At 38.8% G+C, this 25,374-nt stretch overlaps 1 protein-coding gene across 1 annotated transcript in view; it reads left to right on the plus strand.

Moving 5' to 3' along the window:
* ATM (ATM serine/threonine kinase) overlaps positions 1–25,374 on the plus strand; it is a 122,912-nt gene that overhangs the window by 43,521 nt on the left and 54,017 nt on the right. The window contains exons 25-31 of the mRNA XM_059179712.1: positions 2,107–2,227; positions 7,021–7,194; positions 8,488–8,657; positions 9,589–9,835; positions 17,359–17,474; positions 18,091–18,217; positions 18,876–19,075. Coding sequence (XP_059035695.1) covers positions 2,107–2,227; positions 7,021–7,194; positions 8,488–8,657; positions 9,589–9,835; positions 17,359–17,474; positions 18,091–18,217; positions 18,876–19,075 — 1,155 coding nt within the window. The remainder of the gene's footprint in view (positions 1–2,106; positions 2,228–7,020; positions 7,195–8,487; positions 8,658–9,588; positions 9,836–17,358; positions 17,475–18,090; positions 18,218–18,875; positions 19,076–25,374) is intronic.

Below are 25,374 nucleotides of genomic sequence, written 5' to 3' on the forward strand. Positions count from 1 at the left end.
AAGATCTAAATTCTGCGCTATCTCTGCCTTTCCCAGCTTATGCTCCTTATACGTAAAGTACCTCTCGCCTTTTTCTCAGTAGCATGTATGACCACTTGAAGGTGTTATATTTTAGGGGCGCCTGGGTGGCTCAGTGGGTTAAGCCTCTGCCTTCTGCTCGGGTCTTGATCTCAGGGTCCTGGAATCGAACCCCACATCGGGTTTTCTGCTCAGCGGGGAGCCTGCTTCCTCCTCTCTCTCTCTGCTGCCTCTCTGCCTACTTGTGATCTCTGTCAAATAAGTAAATAAAATCTTAAAAAAAAAAAAAGAATGAAATGTTATATTTTAAATATAACACATCTGGCTTAAATAGAAGCTGCTAGAAGGCATTGGTTTTTTTATCTGTTTCGTTCATTGCTGTATACTCAGCACCAAAAACAGTAATGACGTGGTTGGTGTTCAGTAATTTATAAAATAAATGAATGTTTGAAAAAGGAATTTATGCTTCAGAAAACACCAAAACTGAAAATCATTTGGGTAACTACTATTTGGTTGTAAGTAATCCATAATTAATGCTTGCTAAAAAGAAGTTCCCCAGCAGGCACGTAAATGTATATGTTAGTTATGTGTGCACAGTGTGTGTGTGCACAGTAGTCAGATGTGTGCACAGTCTGAGTATGCTGATGGTAGTGTTTTCCCAAATTAATCATGTCTAATCCCTCTGGTATGGGATGCTTTTCAGGACTTGCTTTTTAAGTGCAAGTAGCTCATGAATGTGAGCTTTTCTTCAGTCCTTACAAGATGGAAGATAAACACAGAAGCTAAAGATCTGGGGGTGTGGAGAACCATAAGTTAAATGTAAGAAAACAGTGCAGTGTGGCTTTGGAAAACCTCTTGGAAGATTTAAAAAATGTATACATTCAAGAATGGCATAATATAACATCCGTTGGGACTTTTTTGGGTTTTTTTTGTTTGTTTGTTTGGTTGGTTATTGCTGATATTTAATATTGGGCTATTTTAAGAGATGTTAGAGAAACTGGAGCAATCAGAGGAGCAGCAAAAAGTGTAAAAACGGACGCCTGGGTGGCTCAGTTGGTTAAGCGGCTGCCTTCGGTTCAGCTCGTGATCCCAGAGTCCTTGGATCAAGTCCTGCATTGGGCTCCTTGCTTGGCGGGGAGCCTGCCTCTCCCTCTGCTTGTGATCTCTCTCTTTCTGTCAAATAGATTAATAAGATCTTTAAAAAAAAGTGTAAAGGCTTTGGTTACTAAAAAAGCAGAAGGGATAAAATTGAGCAGAGTTGTTCTTAAATATGATAGGATATTATGCAGAGAGCACTGATCAGCTTTTTTCCATCACATGAAGAAATTAAATAGATCATCAAGGCATAAAGCTATCCACTTTGCAGGATAAAAATCACTTTTTTTTTTTTTTTTAAGTGGACTGCATGCTGGGCATGGACCCCAGCACAGGACTTGTAAGATCTGAGATCTAGATCTGAGCTGAGATCAAGAGTTGGACATTTAATCAACGGAGCCACCCAGGTGCCCCAGGATAAGATCACTTTTTAAAAATTAGAGCATGGGGACAGGAGCCGAAGGCTTGGTGTTTGATCAGAGGATAATTTTTCTTTATAGGCTAGTTTGAATTTAGGACTGTTCAAGTTTGGGCAATATGCTAAAAGATTTTTTTTTTTTTTAAGATTTTATCTATTTATTTGACAGGGAGAGAAATCACAAGCAGGCAGAGAGGCAGGCAAAGAGAGGGGGAAAGCAGGCTCCTTGCTGAGCAGAGAGCCTGATGATGCGGGGCTCGATCCCAGGACCCTGAGATGATGACCTGAGCTGAAGGCAGAGGCTTAACCCACTGAGCCACCCAGGTGCCTCAAGCTAATAGATTTTTTTGAGATCCTTCCAGTTCTAGGAGAAAATGGAGTATATTTTAAAGACCTGACATTAACCAGTGGATATAAACCTGTTTAAATGGGATTAGATTTCAAAGGTTTTTAAAAAGAAGGCCCAGTATACTATTATATCTTACAATGTGATTTATTTGTGTCCCATGACATGCTTTAGAAAATAATGTTTAAGGTAAAAAATTATTTCACTTTTTGCTTTTTTTTTTTTTAAGGTTATTCCAGGATATGAAACACAGAGGCTCGTCCACATTATTGAAAGCACTTCCTTTGAAGCTTCAGCAAACAGCTTTTGAAAATGCGTATTTGAAAGCTCTGGAAGGAATGCGAGAAGTGGTAATTTTAGCAATGCATAAGTGCTCTTATCATATACTTCTTATGTCATCTGTTACTTTACCAGTGTGGCCTAGGGCAGTGTGCATCCACCAGTTTACTAAAACAACTGTGCAACTTAATTGAAATTGGTTGGAATTGATCCAATAATGGCAATATCTTTGGTTCAACTTATATGTACTATTTTTTTGTGGGAAAAAAAAGATTTACTGGATTTTTATGGGAGTACAAATGGCTTTCTTATTTTATTAAAAAATTTTTTTTAAATTGAAGTAGGGCTAACCTACAATGTTGTATTCATTTTGAGTGTGTAACATAGTAATTCTGTAAATTACTAGTGTCCGTCTTAAGTATAGTCACCATATAGCATTATCACAGTATTATTGTGTATATTCTCTGTGCTGTGTTTTTCATTTCTGTGACTTATTTTATAGATGGAAGTTTGTACCTATTCATCTCCAGTCACTGTTTCACCCATCCCCCCACCCACCAGCCCTCTGACAACCACCAGTTCTCTGTATTTAAGAGTCTGATTTTTTGTTTTATTTTGTAGATTCCACATTAAGTGAAATCATATGGTGTTTGTCTTCTTTTTAACTTACTTCACTTAGCATTATACCCTCTAGATCCATCCGTGTTGTTGCAGATGTCAGGATCTCCCCCGCCCCATGGCTGAGTAATCCCCGTCTCTCACACACACCTGCACACACACCCACCCACCCGCCACATCTTTATCCGTTCATTTGTCAGTGGACACTTGGGTTTACGTCCATCACTGGGATATTGTAAATACTGCATAGGCGTGCATTTATCTTTCAAATTAGTGGTTTTTTTCTTCAGTAAGGTTCCAGTAGTGAAATTTTGGGGTCATAAGGGATTCCCATTTTCAATTTTTGGAGGAACCACTACACTGTGTTCCCCAGTAACTGCCCCGGTCTGCGTGCCCACCAGCTGTGCCTGAGGCTTGCCTTGCTCCCACGACCTCCCCACACCTGTTCTTTCTCGTCTTCCTCGTACCGGCCATTCTGACAGCTGTCAGGTGATGATCGCTCACTCTGGTTTGGGTCTGCGTTTCACTGATGCTGATGTGTCTGTTGGCCATCTGTATGTTTTTGGGAAAATGTCTGTTTAGGTCCTCTGCCTATTCTTTAATTGAATTGTTTCTGTGTGGAGTTGTAGAAGTTTTTTTACAGTAAATATTTTGGTTGTTAACTCCTTATCAGATGTATCATTTGCCAGTATCTTCTTTCATTCAGTAGGTTGCCTCTGAGTTTTGTTAATGGTTTCCTTTGGTGTGCAAAAGCTTTTCATTTTGGTGGAGTCCCAGTGCTTTACTTTTGCTTTAGTTTTCTTTGCCTTAATAGACACATTCAGAAAAATGTTGCTAAGGTCATTGTCCAAGAAGTAACTGCCTGTGTTTTCTTTTAGGAATTTTATGATTTCAGGTCTCACATTTAGATCTTTTTTTTTTTTTAAGATTTTATTTATTTATTAGAGAGAGAAAACACAAGCGAGGGAAGCGGCAGAGGGAAAAGGAGAAGCAGACTCCCCGATGATTAGGGTGCCAACGTAGACTCCCTTCCAGGACCCCGGGATCATGACCTGGGCTGAAGGCAGATGGTTAACAGACTGAGCCACCCAGGCGCCCCTCTCCTTTAGTTCTAACATCCATTTTGAGTTTTTTTGTGTATGGTATAAGAAAGTGGTCCAGCTTTATTTTTTGGCAGGTTGCTGTCCAGTTTTCCCAGCACCATTTATCGAAGATACTATTTGTTTTCCATTGTATATTCTTGCTTGCTTTGTGGTAGGCTAATTGACCATGTAAGTGTGGGTGTATTTTTGGCCTCTTTTTTCTGTTCCATTGATCTCTGTGTCTTTCTTGTATGCCAGTTCATGCTGTTTCGGTTACTGTCGCTGTGTAGTGTATCTTGAAATCTGGGATTGTGATACCTCTAGTTTTGTTCTTTTTCAAGACTGCTTTGGCTACTTGGGCTCTTTTCTGGCCCCATACAAATTTTATAAGGTCTTTTATTCTATTTCTGTGAAAAACGCTATTGGTATTTTCATAGGAATTGCATTAAATCTGTAGATTGCTTTGAATAGAATGGCCACTTTAACAATACTCTTCTGATCTGAGGCACAATACATATTTCCATTGTTCTGTGCCGTCTTCAGTTTCTTTCATCAGAGTGTAGGACTTTCTCCTCGTTGGTTAAACTTGCTCCTAAGTTTTTCATTCTTTATGGTACAATAGTGAATGGCATTGTTTTCTTAATTTCTCTTGCTGCTCCTTCGTTATTAGTGTATGAAAGTGTAACAGAGGGCCGCTGGGTGGCTCAGTTGGTTAGGGCTGCTTTTGGTTCAGGTTGTGATCTTGATGTCCTGGGATCGTTGCCCCACATTGGGCTCCCTGCTCAGCGGAGAGTTTGCTTCTATTTCTGCCTTCGACTCCCTCTGCTTGTGCTGTCTGTGTGTCAAATAAATAAAATCTTTAAGAAAGAGTGCAACAGATTTCTGTGTATAAATTTTGTATCCTGCAACAGTATGCTGAATTCATTTATGAGTTCTAATAGTTTGAGTTCTAATAGTTTTTAGATGGAATTGTTAGGATTTTCTATGTGTAGTATCATGTCATTTGTAACTAGTGACAGTTTCATTTTCTCCATAGCAATTTGGATGCCTTTTACTTCTTGTCTGTTGGCTGAAGCTAGGACTTCCAGTACTGTGTTGAATAAAAATGTCAAGAATAGACATCCTTTACTTGTTCCTGATCTTAGAGGAAATGTTCTTTTTTATTCACCATTGAATATAATCTCAGCAGGGGGTTTTTCGTAGATGGCCTTCATTATGTGGAGGTTTGTTCCTTCAAAGTTTTCTTTGTTTAGAGTGTTTATCATGAAAGATGTTGTATTTTGTCAAATTTTTTTTGCATCTATTGAGGAGACCATAGATTCTTGTTCTCCCTCTTGTTAATGTGACATATTATGTTGATTGATTTGTGAATATTGAATCATCCATGTATCCCTGGGATAAATCCCCTTAATTTCAGTGAATGGTCTTTTTTGATGTTTTATTGAATTCATTTTGGTATTATTTTGTTGAGGATTTTTGCATCTGTGTTCTTCTGGGATATTGGCCGGTTTTTTTGTTTTTGTTCTTTTTTTAAAAAAAAAGTTTTATTTATTTGTCAGAGAGAGCACAAGCAGGTAAAGTGGCAAGCAGAGGCAGAGAGAAGCAGGCTCCTCGCTGAGCAATGTGCCCGATGTGGTACTCGATCCCAGTACCCTGGGATCATGATCTGAGCCAAAGGCAGACACTTAACCAACTGAGCCACCCAGGTGTCCTATTGGCAGTTTTTTGATTACTGATTCAGTTTCCTTACTAGAAACCTGTCCAAAAATTATGTTTCTTCCTGAATCATTTTTGGGATTGCCTGTTTCTAGAAATTTATCCATTTGTTCTAGGTTGTCCAATTTATTCTCATATAATTTTTCATAGTATCCTCCTATAATCCTTTGTCTTTCTGTGGTGTTGGTTGTTACTTTTCCTCTTTCATTTCTGATTTTATTTGAGTGTTCTTTTTTTTTTTTCCCTTGATGAGTCTGACTAAATAAAGATTTATCAATTTTGTTGATATTTTCAAAGAACCAGTCCTTGGTTTCATAGGTCTTTTCTGTTTTGGGGGGGTTTTTTTTAGTCTTTTATTCATTTCCTCTCTAGTCTTTATTTCCTTCCTTCTACCAATTTGGCCCTTTGTTCTTTTTCCAGTTCCATTTGGTGTAAAGTTAGGTTGCCTATTTGAAACTTTGGTTGTTTTCTTGAGGTATGCTATACACTTCCCTCTTAGAACTGCTTTTGCTATGTCCCAAAGATTTTGAACTATCTGTGTTTCCATTTTTGTTTCCATATATTAATTTTCCTCTTTGATTTCTTCACTTACCCATTGGTAGTTCAGTGGCATGTTGTTTAGCTTCTGTGTGTTTGTGTTATTGTCTTTTTTTTTTTTTTAATTTATACTTCCGTGGTTGGAAAAGTTTGATATGACTTCAGTCTTCTTAAAATAGCTTTTTAAAAAATAAGATCTGATTAGAGGCTAATTTGGAGAATAGGGAGTGGTAGGACGAAGTGGATTTTAAAAAGTGTTCTAATAGGGAAGATTAAATTATGTTGGTCTTTTTTAGTGAACCTTATGATTTCAATATTTCTTAGAATATTTTTTTAAAAGATTTTTATTTATTTGAGAGAGACTGTGTGCCCACATGCACAAGTGGGAGTGGGTGCGTGGGGGCAGAGGGAGAGGGAGAATCCCAAGAAGACACCCCACTGAGCACAAGTTGAGTTGGAGCTTGATCTCACATCTGTGAAGTCATGACCTGAGCCTAAACTATGAGTGGGATGCTCAACCGACTGAGCCACCCAGATACCCTTAGAATGATAATTCTCTTTAGTAGCGTAATTACCTACAGTTTGTTAACCCATCTTCACTCCTCCCCTCTGATAACCATCAGGTTGCCCTTCTTGTAGGTTCTTTCTTGTTTTTCTTTATTGCTTTATACTTTACTGTGATGCTTGTGAATTCTTTGCATAAGATCTTATCAAAAACAGCTATTCCTCTACAACAACTTTGATATTTTCTCAGATCTCTGGCTGGCCTTGACTCCATCGCTGTGAGATTTAACAGTGGTCAGTGGCTGCTTATTAAATGTTATAATGGGTGAATAGATTTTAGACTGATAGTCTTCTTTGCAATGTTTGTATATTTACATTATATTATTATTTTTGAAATTCTTTTCAAGTCCCACAGAGCTGAGAACCCTGAACTTTTGGATGAGATCTGTAACAGAAAATCTGTTTTACTGATGACGATAGCTGTGATTTTATGCTGTAGCCCAGTCTGTGAAAAACAGGCTTTGTTTGCACTGTGTAAGTCTGTGAAAGAAAACGGATTAGAACCTCACCTCGTTAAAAAGGTACATGTAGATGAATATTTTTTATTATCCTCCTTGTGTGACTTTTAAATAATTTAAAAAGTTAAAGCTTACTTTAAAGTGGCACTTGTTAAAGACTTGGAGACGATTTTATTTTTTAGATTGGGAATATTGGAAAGTAGTTAACTCTTTAAATAGTGTTTGTTTATTTGGATGCATTATCATTTTTTCTGTTAAGCATTTCACAAAGTATTCATTGAACTAGCAGGGATGAACGACATCTCTTCCCAGACCATGCCCTCTGGAGTTGCGTTTATTGAGGAAAACACATGGAGAAAACGAGCAGTAGCAGGTGTTTTGCCTGATAGATTCTGGGTTACAACCTTGGGATCTAGCATGGCCAGAATTCAGAGCAGGGAGCGGGGAAACCCCTAAGGTGTGCGACTGGGGAAGGAGCACTTGGGTCCAGTCATGTAGTTAGCACCAGTACGGTATTTTGGAATGCCCGCCTCTGCCCTAGTCTAGCACCTCAGAGTTCATGGTTTGGAAAGTTCCAGACCTTTCCATTGTAGGTGTTTGTGTGATGAACCCAATGATAGATCAGTGGCCTGATTTCCATGGAACTGGCTGGTAGGCCAACCTGTAGGTCCTTAGTCTCACGCAAGCTAATCTATCACCTCTCAGCATTAAAACAAAAAGTTTTTTTTTTTTTTAAGTATACCGCTACACTACCTAATTATTATTATTTTTTTAAGATTTACTTATCTTAGAGAGGGAGCAGGGGAGGAGTAGAAGGAGAGGGAGAAGAGAATCCCAAGGAAAACCCCCCCCTCCCGCCCTTCCACCCTGAATGCAGAGCCTGACACGGGCTCCATCTCAGAACTCTGATCATGACCTGAGCCAAAATCAAGAGTCGGACACTTAACCGACTGAGCCACCCAGGCGCCCCTCCACTACCTGATATTATAAGTGGATTATAGTGGTTGGATTTTTCTCCTTTAGATCTAGGACTGAGAAGAACTATTATTTTCCTTTAGGCCTTCCTTTGAAAGATAATCAAAGGTTGAACATAGCAATATATTTTTTCCATTTTTATTCATTTAACATGTACTAAGTGGTTGCCGTGTGCTATGCTCAGTGCTAATTATATTAAATACGTGTTTCTCATTTAGTCTCTCTGAAGCCCAGGTACTGTTATTATCCCCATCTCCTAGATGAGGAAATCAGGCTATAGAATGCTTGAATGATTGCTTCAAAGTTAAACTGTAAATAGAAGATTTAAGTGATTTATTTTTCATTGTTTTCTTAAAGCATTGACTTTTCTGATCTGTGCAGGTTTTAGAGAAAGTTTCTGAAACATTTGGATATAGACGTTTGGAAGACTTCATGGCTTCTCATTTGGATTATCTGGTTTTGGAATGGCTGAATCTTCAAGATACTGAACATAGTTTATATTCTTTTCCTTTTATTTTACTAAATTATACAAATGTTGAGGATTTCTATAGGTAGGTCTACCTATGGCACACATGAAATATGTTCATTTTTAAATGTGATGGAAATGTTTGGCAGCCCCTCTCCCCCACCTTACACACACGCACGTTCATACACCCACACACCCCTTCATGTGCACATACACACACATGGAGTTGGAAGGCTTGTAGTATGAGAAGCAGGGCTGCTTGTTTGAATCGACATGTGTAGAAGGGAATCACTAGACTTAGGGTCTGGTCCGAGCTGTGTGAGTTCGGGCAAGCCATGCAAGTACCCCCTCGGCCTTCGTTTTTCCATCTGCACAAGGGAATTACAAGGTCTTGAAGGGTTCTTTCAGCTTCAGTGTTTGATAATCTTCCCTATGACAAATCAAAGATAAATTGTTTCTCCTTGCTACTGCTTGGCTATGGACCATTTTGTCATTATTTTTATTAGATTTAAAGTTTAATGTAAAAGTACTTATTTTGCTAATTCTTAACTCTTGAGAAGAAAATTTTGAAAATGAAGAGGATTGGAACAACTAAAGAATAGTGTTTGGGTATCAGGAAAATAGTTCGTAATTATTCAGTGGCCGTTCTTTCATTTTAGCAATAACAGAATTTACATTAATAGTTTGAATTTGTAAATTTCTTTACATTTCATTTTACATAAACGAAGTAATTTTGCATCAGTCAGTTATGCAAAAGAAATAAATATAGTTCACAGATTTTTTTGCTCATAGAATTAGGGTGGTATAGTCTCAGATCTGTTTCTTATATTTGATTATTTAGAATTTATTTAACTTCATTTCTCCATTTATAGAATTAGAGTAAGAATGCTTAGTGATCTAGATAAGGGGGCATGCTCATGGTTACTAAGTAAAGGATTTTTTTTATTTTAAGAGCTATGTTACAAAATTTGACAAAAGCTATGTATAACATATACTTTAAAATTTTATATTTTCAGATCATGTTACAAGGTTTTGATCCCACATCTGGTGATTAGAAGTCGTTTTGATGAGGTTAAGTCCATTGCTAACCAAATTGAGGAGGATTGGAAAAGCCTTCTAGCACATTGCTTTCCAAAGATTCTTGTAAATATTCTTCCTTACTTTGCCTACGAGGGTCTAGGAGACAGTGGGATGGCACAGCAGAGAGAGACCGCTGCCAAAGTGTATGATACCCTTAAAGATGAAAACGTCCTAGGAAAACAGGTATGACTTCGCTTTTACCTACTAATCCTCTAATTTTTCCCTCCTTCCTTCCTTCCTTCCTTTCGTAGGCTCCAGGTCCAACCTGGGGCCTGAACTCCTGATCCCTAGATCACATGCTCTGTGATGTGGGTCACATGCTCTGCCAACTGAGTCATGCAGGCTCCCTGTCCTTATCATAACCTAACTCATTGGAGATATAACTTCACAGTTTTAACACTTTTCATCATTTATGCAGTAAAATTTAAAGTGTAGTAATTCCTATCTAGGATAGGCAATCTGTGAATTTTTTTATTTGCTCTTTAAAAATATTATTTATTTGGGGCGCCTGGGTGGCTCAGCGGGTTAAAGCCTCTGCCTTCAGCCCAGGTCATGATCCCAGGATCCTGGGATCGAGCCCCCCCATCGGGCTATCTGCTCAGTGCAGAGCCTGCTTCTCTCTCTCTCTCTCTCTCTGCCTGCCTCTCTGCCTACTTGTGTTCTCTGTCAAATAAATAAATAAAATCTTAAAAATATATATATATATTTATTTATTGCTTCTTTTGATTGGCTTTTTTTTTTTTTAAAGATTTTATTTATTTACTTGACAGAGATCACAAGTAGGCAAATAGGCAGGCAGAAAGAGAAAGAGGAGGAAGCAGGCTCCCAGCTGAGTGGAGAGCCCTCGGGACTTGATCCCAGGACCCTGAGATCATGACCTGAGTGAAGACAGAGGCTTAACCCACTGAGCCACCCAGGCGCCCTTGATTGGCTTTTTAAATGAAGTATTTTTAATCAGAAATTTTAAAACTTTGGATTATTTTTATTGATTTTTTCCTTTTAAAAAATGTCTTGGGCACCTGGGTGGCTCAGTGGGTTAAGCCGCTGCCTTCGGCTCAGGTCATGATCTCAGAGTACTGGGATCGAGTCCCGCATTGGGCTCTCTGCTCAGCAGAGAGCCTGCTTCCCTCTCTCTCTCTCTGCCTGCCTCTCCATCTACTTGTGATTTCTCTCTGTCAAATAAATAAATAAAATCTTAAAAAAAAAAAATGTCTTAATTACTTACGGGGGTGAGAAGAGCTGCTGGCCTGGGATTGTGAGGAGCAAGTGACTTATATATTTTGGAGTTGGGGGAAGTAAAGACAAAGTGAAATTCCAAAAGGATTTTCATATACTAAAGAAGAGTGACAGGAATGGGGGAGGCCTGGCTATTGTCAAGCTAAGGTTGTTTTTCCTTTTAGCAAGGCACTCATGATAAGACAGTTGGGAGTTTCTTGGAGGAATTTTAAACTGTGTATCTCAAGTATTTGTCATTGGGCTACAGGACATTTAGTTTTATCTGTATTTCCTTCTGCCTTTGTTTCCCACATCATTTCCCCCTGAACAGTTTTGACCTTTAAAATCTTTAGGATAGCTGAGGGTGGAAGGTCTTATCTTTTATAACTTATTCCTGCTGCTGAATCAGGGTGTAGAGATGTCCCTACCTGTGGGTCAACATTGGTCAGGTGGGGATTTTTTTTTTTTAAAGATTTTATTTATTTATTTGGAAGAGAGTACATGATCAGGGGAGGGACAGAGGGAGAAAGAGAATCTTAAGTAGACACCCTGCTGAGTAAAGAGTCCGATGTGGGGCTCGATCTCACGGCCCTGAGATCATGACTCTCTTGAGCTGATGTCAAGAGCCCAATGCATAACTAACTCAGCCACCCAGATGCCCCAAGTGGGGAATTTATATGTCGGAGTTACAAAAGGCAGAGGCAGCTAATCCAAGCTAGACAACATATAGCTGAACCTCCTTGAGTAGAAAGGATTGTCTTGTCAGCTGGAAGTTATGGCAGGGAAGGAACCTTGGCACCAGCAATGGCAACAAAATAAGGTTAATATTATTATGAGAAAGAGAAGCCTGAACAAAAAAGACCTTTGATAGCTGGCCGTAATTGTCTTGCAGTCCTGGAGCTTTAACCAATCACTAAAGGAAAGAGAGAGATCATTTAAAGCATTAATTTCACTCAGTCCTCTTAGATTTTGGGGAAATCTGGAATACATACACCACATTCTGTTTTTATGTTAGTACTTGTTTCACCTTCTGCAGCAGTGAAAAGATCTTAATGCTGTTTTGGAGGTTATTTAAAGCCTTAATGGCTTAGCAAGCAATTTCATTTTGTAAGCAATTACGTAATTAATAAGAGGCACCTTTATAGAAGCAAAAAAAATACAGTTTAATGGGTAGAGCAAATTATAAACCCTGTGTTGAGTCTTGTGTGTTTAAAATCTAATATTTACAAAGCTCTTGTTGAAACACTTTTTCCTCTATAACAACCTTCATTTTTAATCAGAGATAGCCAAATGAAGACTAATTCGATTGTTAAGTTCCATTTTAACAAAATTGTCCTAATAATTTACATAAGCAAGAATAGGGATAGATCATATAGATCTTTTAGAATCTGCTTTCCTGGAACTTTTTATAAGGAGTCTTGACTGAACTTTTAGTAGCCTCTGTAGGCCAGAAGCCGGGCAAAGTGCTTGCCATCAGACATTCCTGCGATACCTGTAGTTTTGGGCAAATTCCTCTTCTCGAGTTTCCCGAGGCTTCCTGAGGTTCTTGCTTATGCCAGGGAGTGACATTCTCTACTCCGCTGGTAAGGCTGCTGGGAACTCTGTAAACAAGGGATCAGGCCAACCCTTCCAGCGGGCTTTGTTAACTTCATGCTTCATAAAGCCGACCTTGGTTCCCTTAAAGCTTTATGGTCATATCTGAGTCTGTGCATGTCTCTCAAATATGGCATTCCAGTCCAAGCTGTGGTAAAATAACCAGTATTTCCAGGGGTGTTTTGTTGCGAGGAGAATAGATTCTTCTTGAACTTGTGTAAATGACTGTGATTGCTCTGTAAGAAGGAAAGCTCACTGAGAGTTTCAGAATTTCAGAGGGTTCAGGTGGAAAGAAAAGTTAAATGCTTCAGTTTCTTCACAAACAAATATCACATTTCTATAAGTCGTAGGTATCTTAAGGGAAAGATTCTTCCGTCTGGTAGAGTAAACATTAGAGAACCAGCAATGTTTCTTTGTTGTTTTTTTAAAGGTTTTATGTATTTGAGAGAGAGAAGAGTGAACGCGCCCCGATGGGGTGGGAGAGAGGGAGAAGCAGACTCCTGCTGACTGGGACCTGAGCCAAGGGCAGCTGCTTACCCACTGAGGCGCCCAGGCGTCCAGGAACCAGCAGTGTTTCACACAAGAATTACAGAAACCATCCACATTACTAAGTCTTGTTTAGTTTGAATTCAGCTTTTTAGTTAGTTTGGAAATTCTACCCATTTTAGTTCTAAGATCTTAAAGGTATCAAAAAATCTGTTTTGGCAAAAGCCCTTTTTATGAATCTCTTTAAAGATGAGACGTGTCACAATAGAATAAGAAGGACTATGAATGAGAAAAGACTCCAAAATAAACATGGTTAAAGATCTGATGAGAGGTTACAGTGCAGCTGGCAAGGACATCTGGTTATTTGTGTGAAACATAACACTAACATATTAAAACTTATTAAAACGTATTAAATGTACGTTTAACATATTGAAACTTCAGGAATTACATACGTTCTCTAGAATAGTTTTAGCATTTACCCAGACATAACCAAAGGCTTGTCATGGTGTGTTTGGCAGTGCTTCCGGAGAAACTTACCATACCAAATACAAAGGCCTAATGAGTCAGAGACTTCATTTACAATTTAAATCCCGAGAAGTTTGTTAAAAAACCTTAGAAAGTTATAAAATATATGCTTGAATAGTGGATTACAAATCATTACAAAGCTTAAAACATAATTATTTATTTAACCAAGATGACAAATATGTAGGGTTATATAGTTATTAGCAAAACTTAGCTCCTTTAATATTTAGAAGCTTTAAGGAAGTGACCAAAGACTTGATAAAGAGAAAACGTAGAAACCAGTTCTCTGGGCAGACAAAAGAAAAAAACCTTTCTTTACATTTTCTTCTCAGGTGCAAACCAGCAATTGAAAACTGTCTCTGAACAGAGAGAAAAGCAAAATTTCAATGTTACATCAATATACTTTTAATGTCCATTCATTTCAACTTTAGTCCTGACCACATATAAAATTCTTTTCCAAAAATTTCCCCTCATAAACCTTTTACAGCTTTTTCTCTCTTTAAAAAAAAAAAAATTATTTATTTATTTGACAGAGATCACAAGTAGGCAGAGAGAGAGAGAAGGAACCAGGCTCCCTGCGGAGCAGAGACCCAGATGTGGGGCTCCATCCGAGGACCCTGGGATCATGACCTGAGATGAAGGTGGAGGATTTAATCCACTGAGCCACCAGGGCACCCCCCACCTTTTTCATTCAAAGTTTTTTCCCTTATTTCCATTAGTCTTAATCACACTTAGAAGAATTTTAACTTTTCAAAAACTTGGTCCCAGTGAAAACTACATTAGAATCCAGTTGTGAATGTCATGCCGGAATTCTTTAGGTGGCAGACTTATGAATCTGTTAAACACCAGAGCATGTTTTCAAACACTCAAATGTTCTTTGCTTCTCTGCAATAAGAAGCCAAAAACACAAACCTACCTTCAGTAGTCAGTGCTTTCCCATCTTACTTCATTTGAGAAAGACCTAAATGGCCAATGAATTCAGTGCCGTTTAAAGGCTTAGTTTATCAAAAACTGTCTTAACGATATCCCACAAAAACAGAGACAGAAAATTAATCATCATTTCAAGTCATTCTTTTGCTAAAAAATTACAGCAGAGTTAAAAATGAGCTTATTTGACCTTTTACAAACCTAGATTTTTTAAAATGTTCATATTTAATGCTGATAACTCTAAAAACATGTCTATTTTAATGAAACCAACGAACTTAAATTATCCTAAATACCGGATATATTCCACCTGTGTCCACTTGAAAGTCACTCAGTTTGTTCTCCGTAAAATTTATTTTAATTGGCAGTAATAAATAAGTGCAAACCGGATGTTAAATTTCAGCCAGTACTGAACAGCGTGTAGGAAGTGTTCCTCTTTACTTTTCAAGAAGTATGATCTCGAGGTCCCATACCCCACTCTTGCTTTTTCCCATGAGACTGAGTATATGTAATATACTTACAAATCATGTTCATTGTTTGTCTACTCTGCTATATGTACTCTGAAGGTAGGATTTTTTACTTTTTTCTGTTTTGCTGGTATATCCTGGCTACTTAGTATGTAGTGGATACTCATTTGATAAAAGATGGAGTCAAGTAAAAAAGGTTCTATGACAACTTCTGTTTGTTTTGTAGTAATTTAGATACATCCAAAATTATTTGAGGGAACTTAAAACACAAACTTTTCTTTTTAAAGTAAAAGAAGATTGGTTATTCTCAAGGTGGTTTTTTTTTTTCTTTTAATGTAAATAAGGATGACTAACCAGGGTTGGCTAATGTTAAAATTACAATTGGCTAAACTTCAGGAGACTTTTTTTTGTTTGCCCAGTTACTGTATTGAACCAAGAAATGGAACATGGAGTTTCTCACTTGCCTCGGTTGGACCACTGCCAGTCGGAGCTAGATCTAAGTCCGTATGGAGGCAAATGAGCTCCTTCTCAAAAGAGGGTTGAAACAGAACGTTGGTGCTTCAAAGGTTATGGAATTTATGAAAGACCCTGCTTTTATCCCTCCCAGCCATCTCCCTGTTTCTAAGCAGGCATAATCTTACTACTTTTCTAAAATGTACTCAAACTAGGGGCCCCTGGGTGGCTCAGTTGGTTGAGTGCCTGCCTTCGGCTCAGGTCATAATCCCCACGTCCTGGGAATGAGTCCTACGTTAGGCTCCCTGGTCAATGGGGAGCCTGCTTCTCCCTTTGCCTGCTGCTCCCCCTGCTTGTGCGTGCTCTTTCTCTGTCTGGCAAATAAATAAATAAAATCTTTAAAAATAAAATGTTTAAAACAATAAATGTATTCAAAGTAAAAGATAGCAATTTGCAGAATCTGAGTAAGTCAAGGAGGGGAAAATAATTACACTGAGGCCTGATTGAAACATCAGTGTTAAGAATGGAGAGAGGTAAACTTGAAACTTGTTAAAGACCTAAATTACTGTTACTCAGTTCCAGTTGGCATTAAGTTGTTAAGTTTGCTTTTTCTTTGGTTCTCTAATATACACTTTGTCCAAATCAATCTTCTAGATTCTTTCTTCCGTGCATAAGTGTTGGTACAACTATTATTAGTCTCTGAGCCTCTAAAATTTGTCAGTTGTCAAAAGCCTGAGATATTAACAGTTACCAACATTGGTGGGCTGTACCTAGACACCTGCGTAATTTATATGTCCCCTAGCTAAACATTACAGGTCTTGCTTATTGTAGAATGGTACAAAACTCATGAAGCCACTTTCCGTTCTGTGTGTAAGGAAATTCGTTAATGTTTCCTCCAATATGAAACACAGGCAGCCAGTTTGTCCTTCCTTATCCCAGATATGCTTTGAAGCGAGGCTGCATTCTTAAAAGGGCTGCAGCCTTGGAAAGGCTGGCCTGAGTGATGCATGGGCCTGAGGGAAGGGCTAGGATCTTTACATTCCATTCTTTCTTGTCCCGTTTTAAACCATTTCTGTTGTGAGGCAGCATGTATGCACATCTCCTCATCTACTTGTGCACCCAGTGAATCAGACATTTACTGCGATTCCTTACTTGGAGAGCTAACAAATCCACCTGTAAGTCTCCACGATCGTTGTTCATTTGGGTGAGCTATAGTGCAGCGGACCCATTCCTTACACTGAATGTCTGTCGTCTGTGAGGCCCGGGGTAACAGGAGCTGGATCCATGACGGGCCTGCTCCTGTCTGGGAGGGTTTCTGTCTACTCTTCTTGACGGGGGGTGTGGGGAGCAGCCAGCCTCAGAATTGGGGATATCAGCCAAGTAGAAATCTGGGGAAAAGTCATGCAGGGAAGGCACTAGGAATTCTTACTAGTCAATCATTCCAAAGCAAGATGGATTTTCTGAGTAAATCAAGGGTAAAATGCAGTTTGAGAAGCAGTGTAGGTCAGTGGGGAATTTGGTTGGCAGGAAAATCACTAGGTTGAGGAATTCAGTGCTACACCTGAAGCCTTAATCAGTTAAAATGATTCTTTAAAATTATTTCTTACTTTATTTGAGAGAAAAAGTGAGAGAATGAGTGAGAGAGAGCACAAGCAGGGGGAGCAGCAGAGGGAGAGAGAAGTAGGCTCCCTGTTGAGCAGGGAGCCCAGTGTGGGTCTTGATCCCAGGACCCTGAGTTCATGACCTGAGCTGAAGGCAGAGGCTTAACCCACTGAGCCACCCCAGCGCCCCTGATTCTTAAAATTAAACAAGAGTCAGATTAAGGGAGTCTTGTTGGATATGATTTCCTTACCTTCCTCTCAGGCTGCAGGCCGGTTGCACACAGAAGGAGTTAGCTCTTGCACATCTTACATCTTTGGTTATTTATTTCCTTTTTTAGTCCTGGATTAATTTTGGAAGTGATGCAATAACGTTAGTCCCTCAAACTGTCTTAAAAGGTCACAGACGTGAAAACTTAAATGTTATTTTAATTTTGTATCCTTACAGATTGATCATTTATTTCTTAGTAATTTACCAGAGATTGTGGTGGAGTTACTGATGACGTTACACGAACCGGCAACTTCTGGTGCCAGCCAGAGCACGGACCTCTGTGACTTTTCAGGGTATGGGTATTTTAAACTTAGAGAGTTGGCTGCAGTTTCAGAATTTCTTTGGGAAGTTGATTGGTTGACGCCTTCAGATGTCTCTTTCAGTTTTTAGGCGTGTACTGTGTTTCCTGTGTAAGCTACTTGAGAGCACCCTGTATTCAGTACGTGCTTTACTGTGCTAGCTGTACAAAAGAGTAGTAGTATCTACTAAAGTGATTTCACTTGATAATTTCACTTCATATAAAGAGTGTCTGATCGCCAGTCTCACAATATTAATATGGTTATAGCAGTATCTTAGAGCTTTAATTCAGAGCTAAAGTGATACCAAGGCACAGGTGTAGAACTGCCATTAACTTCACTGAAGATTTCTTAAATCATTTAAGATTAAGTCATGGAGGGTAAAAGTATTAGGATATTCTGACTGATAATGTATAGAATGTGATAAGTCATTTGTGATTTTAGTAAAAGCCTAGTGTTTCAGTAGGAAAATAATTTTAGAACCTGGGGTTATTATAATCTCAGTTTTCTTTCTGAAACTTCACTGGTTTCTGAAACTTCAACAGAATCTTTTTTTTTTTTTAAACAACTTTGTTCTGAATATGATGACTGCTTTTTTTCCTATAACTTGTAGGGATTTGGATCCTGCCCCTAATCCACCTCATTTTCCATCACATGTGATTAAAGCAACATTTGCCTATATCAGCAACTGCCATAAAACCAAGCTGAAAAGCATTTTAGAAATTCTTTCCAAAAGCCCTGTAAGTATACATTAATATTATAATAACTGATGAGAGAGTTTTTTCTTTTTCAGCTAGAAAATCTGTGTAAATACACCTTAAAAGAAAAAAAAAATAGAAAACTTGTCTGAATAAATCAAGAACACTCATTTATAAGTTTATATCTTGGTATTTTACTTGTCAGTATTTTTATTTTTTTATTTTTTAAAGATTTTATTTGTTTATTTGACAGACAGAGGTCACAAGTAGACAGAGAGGCAGGCAGAGAGAGAGAGAGGGAAGCAGACTCCCCGCTGAGCAGAGAGCCCGATGCGGGACTTGATCCCAGGACCCTGAGATCATGACCTGAGCCGAAGGCAGCGGCTTAACCCACTGAGCCACCCAGGCGCCCCTTACTTGTCAGTATTAATTGAAATATGTTGCATATGAAGCGTGAATCTCAGGATACTTTAGTCATACATTGACTTAGGGAGTATATATTTTTGAAAAGTACTGTTTGCTCTCTGAAAACTAGGCAAATTGACAACAGTTTAAGGTACTATTTCTTAATGTGGTATTTGCCTTCAATATCAAACCAAAACAGAATTTTGTAATATATTTTGAATAGAAAATATATTTATTATAGTTGAGTATACATGATTAGATAAGTTTTTTTATCAATTGTGTCTTTATTTTCTAGGATTCCTATCAGAAAATTCTTCTAGCCATTTGTGAGCAAGCTGCTGAGACAAATAATGTTTATAAAAAGCACAGAATTCTTAAAATATATCACCTGTTTGTTACTTTATTACTGAAAGATATTAAAAGTGCCTTAGGAGGAGCTTGGGCCTTTGTTCTTCGAGATGTTATCTATACTTTGATTCATTATATCAACAAAAGGTACTTAATATATTTAGACCAATATATAAGTTGTTTTCTCTACCTTATCTTAATTGAAATATTATAGTTTCAAGAGGTAGAAGCGGGAGTATTGCTTGCTTAATTTTGGTTTGTAATATAGATATACACCCAATATTTTTTAAAAATTACATTACCTGTCCCTAGAAATATTCAGTACTAAGGGTCTTCAACATTTTAAAATAAACGAATTTTGAGTGGCTTGATATATATTTGTCACTGCAGCAGTTCTGGTCCCCAATTCCTATATGTGGGGAAGATGGTGTTTCTCACACACAACATGCAAGGAACCCTCCAGACACCAGCTGGGTGTCCTACATTTCAGCTCCTAATAGTTGCTTAGTGTCAGAGCCCACAACTGACGGCTCAGTCCTGAGAGACTGCCGGCCCCTCCTTTCAGATACCAGCTGTGCTTCTGACCAGCCAGCTCTCTGCTGCAGGTTCCAGGGACCCTCCTCCTTGAGTCCGGTTCATTTGCTAAACTCAGAAAATTCTCAGAACTCAGGAAACCTGTTTACTGACCGAATTACCAGTTTATTATAAAAGGGTGTGGCTCAGGCACAGCTGGATGAAGAGATGTATCACGGAAGGGGGTGGAGCTTCCCTGCGCTCTCCAGGGGGCACCGCTGTCCCCACATCTGCATGTGTTCACCGATCTGGAAGCTCCCAAAGCTGGTCCTTGTGGGTTTTTATGGAGGCCTTGTGGCAGAGACACGATGGATTGCAGCGCTGGCTAGTGGGTATTGACACAGCCTTCATCCCCACTCCCCTCCGCAGAGATCAGGGGAGTGGGACCAAGAATTCCAATCCTCTGATCACAAGGTGGATCGAGGCAACCAGCCCCCGTCCTCAGGTGACCTAGATGCTTTCAGAAGTTAGAGACGCTCTTCTTGCCCTCATCCCTGGTGTTCCTGGAGTTTTAGGAGCTTTGTGCTGGAAGCAGGGATGAAGAGCAAATATGTATTTCTTACTATATATCACAATATCACAGTTAATGTAGAGTTGGGGTATATGTTCAGTTTAAGCATCTTTATTCTTTTAAATTAATTTTGATGATATTTCTATTATTTATTTTCTGATTAGTACATAACATTGCCTTCAAATGTGAATTCTTCAGAGCAGACAAAGATTATCCTTTTCCATTTTGTTTTGTCATACTTTTCTTAATATCCTTATCTAGCTCTTACTATATGATTTGCAAATATAGTCTGGATAGTGAATCAGCATATGTGATTTGCAAGTAGTTTATTTCATTCTGTATATTGTCTTTTCACTTCCCTGATAATTTTCTTTTGTTGCAAAATTTTTTTTAATTTTTTTTTAAAAGATTTATTTATTTGACAGAGAGGAAGGACACAAGGAGACAGAGAGGCAGGCAGAGAGAGAGGGGGAAGCAGGTTCCCTGCTGAGCAGAGAGCCCGATGTGGGGCTCCATCCCAGGACCCTGAGACCATGACCTGAGCTGAAGGCAGAGGCTTAACCCACTGAGCAACCCACATGCCCCCCAAATTTTTAATTTTGATGGACTCTGATTTATGTTTTTTTTTTGTTTGTTTTTCAAGCTTTTGATGTCTTAAGAATCCATTGTCAAATCCAAGTTCATAAAGATCTACCACTATGCTTTATTCTAAGAGTTTTCTAGTTTTAGCTTTTATATTTGCATTGTTGATCCGTTTTAATTTTTACATATGGTATGCAGTAGGGGTTCAGCTTCATTCTTAAGATCTAGTTGTTCTAGTACCATTTGTTGAAGAGATTGTTCTTTTCCTGTTGAATGAACTTGTCGTGTTTTCTTTTCCCTGTTGAATGAACATGTCAAAATTCATTTGGCCATTGATGTGTGGATTTATCTATGGATTCTCAAATTTGTACCCTTGGTTTGCCCTTATGCCCCTAACACACTGTTTTGATTACTGTGGCTTCATATTAAGTTTTGAAATCTGGAAGTGGGTATCCTCCAATTTTGTTCTTCTTTTTCAAGATTGTTTTGGCTATTTCGGGTGCTTTGCAAATGCCCTATGAATTTAATGACCAGCTTTTCCATTTATGCAAAAAAGACTATTGCAATTTTGAATGAAATTGCATCGAGTGTGTGATCATTTGGATAGTATTGATATCTCAACAATTTGTCTTCTAATCCATGAAGATGGGACGTCTTTCCATTTATTTGGACTTGTTTAATTTCTTCTATCCTTGCTTTTACAGTTTTCAGTGTACAAGAGTTTTGTATTTTTGGTTAAATTTCTTCCCAGGTATTTAATTCTTTCAAGTGCTATTGTAAATGGAATTACTTTCTTAGTTTCCATTTTAGATTGTTATTGCTGATGTACAGAACTAAAACTTATTTTTGTGTGCTATTCTCATGACTTGCGATTTGGCTGATTTATTTGTTACTAGTAGATTTCTTGTGGATTCTTTGGGAATTTGTATGTGTATAGTATCGTGTCATCTATGAATATACTTTTAATTCTTTTTTTCTGATTTTGATGCCTTTTAATTCTTGTCTAATTACTTTGGCTGGAAGTTCAATAGTGTTGAGTAGCAGGGATGAAAGTGGGGATCTTTATCTTGTTCCTGATTTTAGTGGGAAAGCTTCCATTCTCTCAACATTGATTATGTTGGCCTGTGGGTTTTTCATAAATTATCTTTATTGTGTTGGATAAATTCCTATCCATGTCTTTCTGCCTGTTTTTATTGGGAAAGGAGATTGAGTTTTGTCAAGTGCCTTTGCTGTGTTTATTGAAATGATCATGTATTTTTCTTCATTTTATTAATGTGGTGTTATTACATGGATTGATTTTCTTCTCTTGACTCACTCTTGTGTTCCTGGGTAAATCCTACTTGCTCATGGTATATAATACTTTTAATAAGCTCTTACATTCAGCTTGCTTGTACTTTTTTTAAGAGTTTTAAATCTGTATTCCTTTTTTTAAAAGATGCTATTTATTTATTTGGCAGAAAGAGAGTGCACACACAAGTACAGGGAGCTGCAGAAAGGGAGAGGAGGTAGGCTCCCCACTGCATAGGGAGCCCAGATGTGGGGCTGGATCTTAGAAGTCTGGGATCATGACCTGAGCTGAAGGCAGATGCTTAACCAATTGAGTCATCCAGGCGTCCCTTAATCTATATGCCTAGGGGACATTGAGAATTAAGATTTTCCCGTGGTATATTTATTTTCCTTGGTATTAGAGAATTTCTGGCCTCCTGGAGTGAGTTAGGAAGTGTTCCCTACTATTCTGTTTCATGGAAAAGTTTGAGACACTGCTCTTAATTTTTAAGCATGTGTTTTGGTAGGGTTTTTCTAGTCTCCACACCACCCTGCCAGTCTTCTTTTATAATGTAGGTGGTTACTGCTCCATATTTTCCTCTCAGAGGTGCCTTGGCTGTGTTCCATAAATTTGGGTATGCTGTGCTTCTGTTTTCATTTGTCTTTAAGCTCTTTTAGCATATTTAAAACAGGTTTTTGAAGTCTTCGTCTAGTAATTCCGCTCTCTGAGCTTCCTCGGGACTGTTCTGGCCCGTGTATCTTATTTTTTAAAATGGGCCATCCTTTCCTACTTTCCTGTTTCTTCGTATGCAGTGTGATTTGTGTTGAAATAGTGGATTTTTTTACCTTAAAAATATCCTTAATTAAAAATTTGTTACATTGGTTTCACGTGTATAATGTAATAATTCAACAGCTTTATACATAACTCATGTAAGCATCCTCTTAATCCTTTATCTGTTTCCCCCGTCCCCCCCACCCACTTCCCCTTTGGCAGACACCAGTTCTCTGTGGTTCAGAGTTTGTCTTTTCATTTGTTCTGTTTCTCAGATTGCACATACCAGTGAAATCATGTGGTATTTGTCTTTCACTTATTTCATTTAGCAGAATACCTTCTAGGTTCATCCGTGCTTTTGCAAATAGCATGATCTCATTGTTTTTTTATGGCTGAATAGTAGTCTACTGTGTGTGTGTGTGTGAGTGTGTATGTATGTGTGTGTGTTTATCTTGTTTACATATTCATCCATCGCTGGACACGTGGGCTGCTTCTGTACCGTGGCCACTCTAAAAAATGCTGCTGTAAACATAGGGATTTACATGTCCGTTTGAATTGTTTTCATCATCTTTGGGTAAATACCCAGTAATGGAATTATTGGATCATATGATTATTCTATTTTTAACTTTCTTTGAGGACCCTCCAGACCATTCTTCATAGTGGCTGCACCAGCTGGCATTCCCACCAACAGTGCCCGAGGGTTCCCCTTTCTCCACATCCTGGCCAACACCTGTTGTTGCTTGTCTTTGTGATACTCGTCATTTTGATGGAGTGAGGTGATATCTCACTGTGCTTTTGATTTGCATTTCCCTGATGATGAGTGATGTTGGGCATCTTTTCATCTTTTCATGTGTTTTGGGGGCATTTGTTTGGGGAAAATGTCTATTCAAGTACTCTGCCCATTTCTTAGATTATTTTTTTAATTGTTGAGTTGTATAAATTCTTTATATATTTTGGATATTAACCCTTGTCACAGGTGTCATTTGAAGATATCTTGTATCTTGCCTAGTTGTTTTGTTGATGGTTTCCTTTGCTGTGCAAAAGCTTTTTACTTTGATATAGTCCCAATGATTGTGTGTGTGTGTGTGTGTGTGTGTGTGTGTTGTTTGTTTGTTTTGTCTTTTGGGAGTTTTATGCTTTTCCCTTGCCTGAGGAGGCATATCTAGAAAAATGTTTCTTTGGTTGATATCAAAGGAATTACTGTCTGTGTTTTCTTCTAGGAATTCTGTGGTTTCAGGTTTCACATTAAGGTTTAATGCATTTTTTTTTTCTCAAAGATTTTATTTATTTATTTGACAGACAGAGATCACAAGTAGGCAGAGAGGCAGGCAGAGAGAGAGAGGAGGAAGCAGGCTCCCCGCCGAGCAGAGAGCCCGTCGTGGGGCTCGATCCCAGGATCCTGGAACCATGACCTGAGCCGAAGGTAGAGGCCCCAGTCCACTGAGCCATCCAGGCATCCCAAGGTTTAATGCATTTTGAGTTTATTTTTGTATATGTTGTAAGGCAGTGGTTTAGTTTCGTTGTTGCCGTGTAGCCGTCCACATCTCCCAGCACCGTTAGTTGACTTTCTTTTCTTTGTTGTATGGTCTTGTCTCCTTTGTCATAGATTATTGGACCATATAAGTGTGGATTTATTTCTGGGCTCTCTGTTTTGTCCTAAAAACTGCATATTTTACTTTTATTATGTAGCTGGGGAAATCAGATTTTCCCCTTCCTCACGGTTTGACTTTTTTTTTAATCGTTAAAGGCTGTGGTGGTCCATTGGTTGGGTGAGTGTGCTCCTGTTTGTGCAGAGTCCGTGTTCCTTGCCACGTGTGGCTGCTGAAGACTGTCCTTAACTATTCAGGGAGTATTTTGATGGGGATTTCCTTGAATGCCAGGAGTGAATGAGTGAAAGAGAGAATGAGAATCTTTCCTATTTTTGCAGACTGGCTCTGTGTTAGGACTCTCCTTCAACACTTAGGCAGGTTTGCACTGAACATAGGGGTTAGCCTAGAGTGGAAGTTTATGGTCTTCTCAGGGGATATTTGGGCAAGTATCTTACCCTGAGCATTTGTGTGTGGCTTTCTAAATTTCCCAGATATATGTGTGATTTTGTTGTATGTCTCAGCAGTAACTTTTTGCTTCTCACAGCTGTGGGTAGTTGGCAAGTTTTGTGGTGTTTTCAAGCAATGCTCATGGCTTTTCCAGCCTGGAGAGATCCAAGTTAGACAAATCAGAGCTTAGCCCCTTATGTTAGTTGGTAGCTCCCAGATTGGTTTAGAACAGATGTCAATAATTTGCAAATGTGGTCTGCTATGCTCCCTCCAGAACAAAGAGCCAGGACCCCATATTGGGAATGGGGACCATGGGTTTCATGGCAACTGCCAAGCTTTGGAGGGAGTAATGGGGCAAAGACAAGTAAAACCACAGTTTTCTTACAGTTTTTAAGTTGCCCCCCACCCCCCCCTGCTTTTTAATTCAGCATTTGCTTGATTGCTGTAAGCCTTAGAATGTTCTACAGAGTTCTGACTGTTTTTCAGTACCTCTTAGGAGGGGAGCTGGGAGCTATCTACCCCATCATGTTGCTGATGTCACTTTTCTTTTTGGCTTATAAACTTTATTAAGAATTAGATACAGGGGCACCTGGGTGGCTCAGTGGGTTAAGCCTCTGCCTCCGGTCCTGATCTCAGGGTCCTGGGATCGAGCCCTGCGTCCGGCTCTCTGCTCAGCGGGGAGCCCATTTCCCCTCTCTGCCTGCTT

The sequence above is a fragment of the Mustela lutreola genome, chromosome 1 (genome assembly GCF_030435805.1).
Source record: "Mustela lutreola isolate mMusLut2 chromosome 1, mMusLut2.pri, whole genome shotgun sequence".
Classification (NCBI taxonomy): domain Eukaryota; kingdom Metazoa; phylum Chordata; class Mammalia; order Carnivora; family Mustelidae; genus Mustela; species Mustela lutreola.